The 8865-nt window shown below is 46.7% G+C and overlaps 1 protein-coding gene across 1 annotated transcript; it reads left to right on the top strand.

The window, feature by feature from the left end:
- The first annotated feature begins 6617 nt into the window (after positions 1 to 6617).
- Positions 6618 to 7990, top strand: LOC113831998 (F-box/WD repeat-containing protein 15-like). Its single transcript, XM_035449736.1, has 2 exons — positions 6618 to 6999; positions 7452 to 7990. Exons 1-2 carry the CDS (start codon positions 6618 to 6620, stop codon positions 7988 to 7990), a joined length of 921 nt encoding a protein of 306 aa, XP_035305627.1.
- The last annotated feature ends 875 nt before the right edge of the window (positions 7991 to 8865 follow it).

Raw genomic sequence — 8865 nt, 5'->3', positions numbered from 1 at the left:
GAACAACTTCCACGGTTTGTGTTACAAAGTAGTCGAGGTCTTCCCCAAGTGAAGGGAGAATGACAGTTCATCCAGGACGCTGCCCAGGCACCTAGACACCTAGCCAATGAAAACAACTCCATTCCCCACCTCTCTGTGTGTAGCAAATAAACATATCGCGGCCTCTCTCAGAGCCAGAGCCCAGCATGTTCCCTGGCACTTCTTTCTCGGTGGGTATGTTGGAAGGTGTTTACTGCCAGGCACAAAAAACTTCTCACAGGATCAACTATATGTTGCCCGCATTAAATAAACTACCTTAACCTTACCATTTCTGGTCCAGATGCGGGCTACACGCACGCACGCACACACACACACACACACACACACACACACACACACACACACACACACACACACACAAACACACACACACCACACACCACACACACACACACACACACACACACACACACACACACACACACACACACACACACACACACAGAGGAAAGCAGGCACACACACACACAGGCACACAAACACACACACACAGAGGAAGGCAGGCACACACACAGAGGCACAAACACACACCACACAGGCACACAAACACACACACACCACACACCACACAGGCACACAAACACACACACACCACACAGGCACACACACACACACACAGAGGAAGGCAGGCACACATACACACAGGCACACAAACACACACACAGAGGCAGGCAGGCACACACACACTCACACACACACACACACACACACACACACACACACACACACACACACACCTACCTTGGAATACTCACCTTTGGTTATCATCAGCCAAGTCAGGTCCCTGGTAAAAAAAAATTTCACATACTTAGGCTTTTGTCCCCCTAGTGCAGGAGTCAAAATAAGAAATGGGGCCAAAACAGGCCTGCACCCTTTGGCCTGCAGGTGTGAGACCTGGCGATTGAAGCAATTGATAATGAACTCTGGAAAATCCAGCCAGCTCCTGATTCCTCCCTGCGGAATGCTTTAGGCAGCACACCTCTAAACAATGCAGTTGACGTGGAGCTATGTACTTGAAACCACACAGCACGCTTCCTTTTTTGGCTCGCTTCTTCTGTGTTGTATTATATGTCCAGACTATCCATATAGCCTATACAGGGCCTCATAGCATAAATCCTCACCATTGCTGACTAGCCTTCAGGCATATGCTTACAGCGTGGTGAGGAGTCCTGCCATTCTACAGTAAATGGCCAGTGGGGTCCTTTCCAGTTTTTTACGACTATCATGAGCATTTTGGTATCTTACCCATGGAAGACACATGTAAAAGCCTCTCTAGAGCATACCTCTAATGAGGAACAAGAATGGAACCCGAGGTAGGTTATTAACTGGTAGTTTCTTGGGAAATATATACTCACATGAGGAATCAGTAACCAGATTTGGCATTCCAAGAAGTAAGCTCCCAGATGCTCCTAAAAGCTGACTGAAACCCGAGTGAGAGGGAGCCTGGCTCCTCCTCACCCTTTATCCCACCATTAATGTACCGGTGACCAGCACAACCCGGCATGGTCAGCCACACAGGTATCGGGGTCTCTCCCTACAAATCCCCTTTTAGTCTAAAAAGGATTTAATCTTCATACAAAACTAAATTGTGTGCAAAATATCTTGACATATATAAGGGCATACATCATCTTAAGTAGAGAGAAGACTTTACAAAGTAAAGTCTTGTGACCAACAAATTATACATAAGTTACATCATCCAAAGATCTAAACAGTGTAAATTGTCTATAGTTAATAATCATAAAGGTGAATCACAAGAAAATTTAATAATCTACCTCTATCTCATCCTAAATATGTCTATTCCATCTAAACTCTAAAGTCATCTGAAAGAGATGTCCAAGCCTGAACACCTCCTTCCAAACCCAACCCTAAACAGTAGGAATCTAGCCTAACTAGGTGTATGCTATCCTTAGGGTCCACAGTGGGGAAAGGGGCTCTAGTATTCTCAGAGTTACTCCCTGCTGAAATGGGACGACAATAGCATCATGGGGTCCTGTAGGAAGAAATTGTTAGTGTAGTGAAAGTCTAGAGTGGACTATCTACAACACTTGTATCCAGCCTGTGTTTGGCTGGAGGTGCTTGATTGAAGTTCTTGGTGGAAGTCCTTATCTTGATGGAAGTCCTTGTTTTGATTGAAGTTCTTATCTGAAGCTCTGGCCTGAGTGTAATTAGAACATGCACCACTTCAGCTAACTGCTCCTGACAACAGGGTCAGGTTGGAACCCAGGGTTTGAAGGAGGAGGGAACACAGCAACCATGGGGTAGTAGCCCCCTCCCCCCGGGTTAAATTTACTTCCCCAGGTCCTGACGTCTGACACCAGATAATGAGGAACAAGAGCCAGGCATCAGTGGCCCCCGCCTTTAATCCCAGCACTCGGGAGGCAGAGGCAGGTGGATCTCTGTGAGATCCAGGCCAGCATGGTCTACGAGAGCTAGTACCAGGACAGCCTCCAAAGCCACAAAGAAACCCTGCTTCCAAAAAACAAATAAAAAAAAATAAACGAGGAACAAAATGGGACCTGAGATAGGTTATTGGGAAATAAATACTCACACGAAAAATCAGTAACCAGATTTGGCACTCTGAGAATTCTGGTCCCAGATGCTCCAAAAAGCAGGCTGAGCCCTGAAAGAGAGAGGGAGCCCGGCTCCTCCTCCCAATTATCCTACCCTTTACATACCTGTATTGGGGTCTCTCCCTACATACCTCCAAAAATTAGAATTCCTGACTGGTCTGTGGCTTATGCATAGCACCAGCTTTACCAAACAATGACAGCTTGGGCTGTTGTAATTTGTGGCTTGTAGATATCTGACAAGGGATCTCAGTCTGTAGCTCAGGCCGCCCCAATGTGTTTTCTGCGGCAGTCTTCAGTCACACCAGCAAAACAGAGAAATCCCATTGCCACAGGTACACCAGATATCAAAAGAAGTTTTCCATCTGGAGGTGGTCACACTCCGATTACTATTAAGCTTTCACACATTCTCACACTTGTGAATCTTTTGTCTAGTCTCTTCTGTGCAAGGCCTGGAGCAGATTGAACTCTGTTCAGCTGTTTAGGTCCTGTTTCCCATTTGTGATCACCGCTTTGGCTGGTTATAAGTTTAAATGTCAGTCCCAGTGTGTGGACACAGTATTCTTTTAAGGGCCTTGTTCTTGAATCTGTACCTGCTCTGTACTGTGTTGTGTGAACAGGCGGGAAGCTTGGTACTGTTATAGTCAGATGTGAACATAAAAAGAGGCCTCATGGCTAGGCTTTTTCCTTTTAAAGATGACAGTAGTAAAACATACTTTGTGGACTAAAGGGGATCCCCATAGGGACAATAGAGATCTTGAGGCAGGCTGGGCTGGTGATGGACAGACACATGTGACCTGAAAGCAGAAAGGGGACTGCTGGGGTGAAAGGACTCCAAAGGCTGGAGGTGGGGGCAGTGGGGCCATGAAGGCTAAGAGGGGTCCAGAGAAACTACAAAAACAAGCTATGCAAGGAAGAGTCAACAGTGATTCTGATACTTTGCATGTGAATGCACAAAGTAAACACAAACACAGAATAGAGAGAAAGGATTCTGGAGCAAGGGAGAATAGCTCTGTCTTGTCCCACTTGCCAAGCACCCACAGTAGCCTGGGTTTGATGCCTGGGAGAATGGAAGATGGATTGGAGGAAGGAGGGAGGAAGGAAATGTCCAAACGTTAATTTCCACATGGCCTTCTAAGTTATAAGTGTGCTTGCCTCTCACAGTCAGGGCTTTCTTTATCCTAGTGAAGTCTCCTTTATCCTAGTGAAGGATTCTCTTTATATGCATAGCTAATGTTCTCAGGAAACCACACACTGACAGATCCCTTCTTCTCCAATTGGCTTATAGTGCCACTGGTAGCACAAGTATCCAGTACCTTCATATGCGTGGACTAGTGGTCTCTATGTGCTCTATTACATGTCATGGTGTTTTATGTAGGTATTAGAATCGTGTATGGCACTACCCATGTATTTTGAAGCCCTCGCTGTCATGATCGCTACAGGCCAAGAGTGTCAAACATGACTATTTGGATATCAACAGTATCTGAGTGTTTGCAGCACAGTTCAATGCGTTTAAGCTAGCAGTTCCTCACACGATGGTATGAAGGAAGGCTCCTTTGTGACACTGGGATTGGCTTGTGTGATGATGTTCCTTTTCAGTATTGAGAGATAGACGCATGCTTAATGCCTGACTATCCTCTCAAGAAGATCTTAGCATTTAAGAACATTTTAGGTAGGCATAAAACTCTAAAAATATATTAAAGGTAGATTTTACAATTTCTCTTTGAACATTTTCTACATGTATACAATGTATCCTGATTCCATCCACCCTCAATGCCTTCTGCCACTCTCTGCTAGGAGTTCTTCCTCCCAACCCCACCCAGGCATTCAAACCCCCTTCCAGCTTCATGTTTTCTGGTTTTCTTTTAAAAGTAATACACTAGTCTCTTTGGTACTGCCCAGATGTCTGTGGAACCAGCCACCTGAGCCTGGGCAATCTGCCAGAGGCCACACTCCCGAAGAAAAACGACTGTACCTCTCCTCAACATCCGTCAACTACCAATAGCGTTTCTGTAAGGAGACTGGAGTCTTGAGCCTCTTCCCACAACCAATGCTGGAAAAGTGGCTGGCTTGATCTCCTGTGGGGCTTGTCACAGGCACTGTGAGTTCTCCACTGCTGTGGCCAAATGTCATGTGCACCATCCTCACTTGTTACATTCTTTCTGCCTCCTCTTCTGTGGTGTTCCCAAGCCTGGGGTTGGGGTGGGGTGGGATACACAAATCCCATTTAGGAATGACATCCCCAGGGTCATTGATGCTTGCCTGTTTGATCAGGGATGAGTCTCTGCATTCACCCCTGCCCACTACAAAAAGCTGTGGCTTTGGCCAAGCCCGAGAACAGCAGAAATCCGTGGGTGTATAGAGCATTGTTGGCACGGCTGCTCTGACTGGAAAAGTGAATTTCTGAGGTTCAGCTGGTTCCAAAGGTACCACTTGGTGCTGTGTCAGGGAGGGACAGATGAGAGCCCTTCGTCTCTGCAGCCCACATAGTCTGTCTTGTTCTGGCATGTGGAGAAGCGGGGGTTGTAAATCCTTTCTTGTAGTTGTTCTCTAGGTACTCTGTGTCCCACCAGGACAGCTTCTCATCCTACAGGTCCAGTGTGTGCCAGGAGCAGCATTTTCCTTACATTTCTGCCCTGCTCTCACAGACAAAGCTTCACTGGGTCAAGTAGTCAAGTAGTGTTGATTCAAGTGGTCTCACAGCTGGGCTCTGGTTCTCATCTCTCATGCTTTCTTCCCTACAGAGAGTATTTCCTGTTTGGGGAAAATAGGGCTTTCCATTTCAATAGTGTGTGTGTGTGTGTGTGTGTGTGTGTGTGTGTGTGTGTGTGTGTGTGTGTCTGTCTGTCTGTCTGTCTGTCTGTCTGTCTGCGTGCGTGCGTGCGTGCGTGCGTGCGTGCGTGCGTGCGCGCGTGCGTGTGTGTGTGTGTGTGTGTTCAGAAGGAAGCCCAAGGACAATTTTATTATTATCTGGGAGGAAAACCACAGGTACCTGCCAGGTCTGTCAGAAGATGGGCACTAGAGAGCAGGATACTGAAAGCCATACCCTCTGCCTGTACCACACGGGGGCCTTGAGGCCAGCAAGAGGGAGAGACGGTCTAGGCAGTTGGGGGTTCCATGACCTCAAGAAGAGCAGTCAGTGTCTTTCCTTGGTAAAGGCTGAAAGTGTTTTGGGCCCTTTGCAGGCCTCACTTTTGCCAAAGACCAGAAATTCCAGGAGTGTCTATACCTAAAATGGCTCTGGTTCTGCCATGGACTGAGACTGTCTAGCAGGGCTTATGGCTCTTCCTCTTCACTTTCCCCTCCAGGAGTACCTTCTGAAGGAAATCACACTGACTGAAACTACAAGGCACCTGAACACCAGGAAGGAGAACTGGACTGACCAGATCATCCCCTGACATTGCCTTCCCCCATCCAAGGCAAGGAGGCTCAATGCTGTCACACTACCAGATACCCATCCTGCTGTACAGAAGCTCTTCCTAAATCCTCTGTCTTCAGCACCCCATAGTAAAGTTCTTCTTTCAAACTCTGCCTCCCTCTGGTAGAGGGAGCAGTGTTATTTAAAACAAAGAGCAACAACAAAAGCTAACAAATCGCAGAAAGGACTCATACTTCCTGAACATCCCCACATCCCTTTGGGTCAAGAAAACAATCACAGAAGATTGTAAATTCGAAGTTACCGCCTGCAGTATACGGTACCGTTAACCATGTACATCAGGGATAAACGTATGTTTGGGGATGCTGCTATATTGGCCTCAGTGTGTTAATAGCCCAGATTAGATTCTGACACATTCTGTTTACCAAAAGACTTGCCTACCTGAGAGAACACACTTTGTTTGTGTGTGCAACGCTGAGATTATTCGATGTTTCTAACAATTTGGGTGGGGAGGGTATATTCTGGATTTGAAACCTATCCAGGAGAATGTTTAGTTCTTCTCACTCTGGAGAGACTGGTATCCTACCGTGTTGTGTGTCCTGAGGGGCTCAGGTCAACTATTAACTAGTGTGCCAATGCTGAAAATCTTCTCCTTTCTGGATGCCTTCAGCTTGCTCCAAGCTGCCCAAGTGAACAAGAGCTGGAATGAAGTTGCAAGCACTGACTTCCTCTGGAGGAAGCTGTGTCAGAAGAGGTGGTTCTTTCCAGACATGCCTCGAAAGTGCTGGCATAAACAGACATTGAAGCAGTACTTCCTTTGCCAAACTAGGCAAGAACACTCTATATCCCGGGTAAAGCTGGAAGACTTCATCTACAAAGAAATGCCCAGGGACTTTGGATTTCAGGGATATGTGAGCTATCTCTCAAAGGGTGGCTTAACAATGGACAGAGAAGGAAAATCGGTTATCTGTGTGGTGACTTCCATGACAAGGCTTACTGCCTGGGATATTGGAGAGGGTGCTATGACCTGCTTAAGCCCAGTATAGCCCATCGATATCCTGAAACTGGCTTCCCTCCCGGAGATGCATCTTATGATCACCTTAGATATGGATGCAACCGTCAAAGTGTGGAATTGTTGTGACAGGGATGCTTTGGCGACTAACATAATGTTATCTCCCTGTCCATCACTGAAAGCTGTCATTACAAGGGATGGTCCTGTCGTCTTGACTGGTGGCACTTCTGGTGACCTCTATACATATCAGATTCCCGACTTACTGCTCATTTCTGCAGTCCATGCATTGGAGGCCCCCAATAACCAGCTACACTGCTCTCCTCACTTGAAGTGGGTTTTTCTGAATAATAAAGAGCCTCGTGTCTTGCCAAAGGTGTTTTTCATGGACAGCTTACTGAGGCGAGCAGAATACCCCCCCTTGTGTTTTGTGTTATTTCATTTACATTATGCATCAAAGGCTTCTGGACCTCAAGGAGGGAAGACCGGATAACGCTGATGTACCAGAGAGGCGCCCACAGAACTGCGGGATTTGTCACATTTGATATAGAACTGGAAAAGACAGAGGGCAAAATAAATGTTGAAGCACGTGCTGCAGCAAGCTTCAAGCTGTCACCTCACATGCAAAGCCCAGAGTGGATGGGCGTCAGTGATAAGAGTGTGATTGTGTGTTCAAGTGGGCCATCTCTGTTAGTCTACACCATGACTGGGCTCCAGCGGCAGAGATTTCAACACTACTCGGAAGAGAACATGCAATTACTGGTGAATCCCATATATGTCATCGTCACATTTATTGATGACTGTTTGGAAGTGTACAAGTGGAAGGAGAGAAGTTATTACCTCAAGAAGTGTTACCGCCTGCAAAATGAGAGACATCTGGGGCAACAAAGCATAGTCCCCAAAACCCTGTGCGATGATGTGAGCATAATCCAAGTGTTGACAAAGAGGGCACAGTGCTGCTGTTTTCTGCTGGCCTACATTATGAAGCTCTGCTCTTGAAGACTAACTGAATGGGCCATGCGTTCTCTTCCACACTGTAATAAACCTCTATTTCCAAGGCAAAAAAAAAAAAAAAAAAAAAAAAAAGCCGAGCATTGGTGGCACACGCCTTTAATCCCAGCACTCAGGAGGCAGAGACAGGCTGATTTCTGTGGTTTGAGGCCAGCCTGGACTCCAGAGCGAGTGCCAGGACAGGCTCCAAAGCTACACAGAGAAACCCTGTCTCAAAAAACAAAACAAAACAAAAACAAAAAACAAAAAAAGGAAGGACCCAGGGATGGAAAGTTCCTGAGCAATGGGAAGGAGCCTTACCAAGCACCTAGGCTACCAGTCAAGTCTGAGGATAGCCTACAAGAAAATATTGCCCTTGTGGAACAGCAAAGTATTTGGTCAGTGGTCAGAGTATTCAGGAGGTTGAGAGTATATGAAGGAGAAGTTGTACCCTCAGGAGGTTTGAAGAACAATGGCCTACATAGGCTCAAAATTTCCTTTCTTGGTCCCCAGGAGATGGAACATTTTGAAAAGGATTAGGAAGTGTGGCCTTGATGATGGAGGCGTGTCCCGGGGTCTGGCACTAAAGGAGGACCCCGACTAACACGCCTAGCAATAGTAGACAGGATGCCTGAACTGGCCTACCCCTGTAATCAGAATGGTTGGCTTACCCCAACAATCATCATAGAGTCCTCATTCAGTAATTGATGGAACCAGATGCAGAGACCCACAAGCTAGAACCAGGCCATGGTCCGGAAATCCAGGCAAAGAGGCATCATACGAGCAAGGGAGGTCAAGAACATGATGGATAAATCTACAGTGACAACTGAACAATGCTCATGGAAACATGAACTACAGACCCACAACTGGAGACTCCAGTGGGT

Source organism: Cricetulus griseus, chromosome X, assembly GCF_003668045.3.
Source record: "Cricetulus griseus strain 17A/GY chromosome X, alternate assembly CriGri-PICRH-1.0, whole genome shotgun sequence".
NCBI classification, from domain to species: Eukaryota; Metazoa; Chordata; class Mammalia; order Rodentia; family Cricetidae; genus Cricetulus; species Cricetulus griseus.
Note: the sequence above shows the minus strand (reverse complement) of the source record. Positions and strands in the feature narration are given on the sequence as shown.

Bases quoted from the DNA above. Each gene is read 5' to 3' on its own strand.
- LOC113831998 (XM_035449736.1), top strand. From the start codon at position 6,618: ATGCTGAAAATCTTCTCCTTTCTGGATGCCTTCAGCTTGCTCCAAGCT. The intron at 7,000-7,451 runs GTGCTATGACCT...TATGCATCAAAG, and splicing joins TGCCTGGGATATTGGAGAGG to GCTTCTGGACCTCAAGGAGG.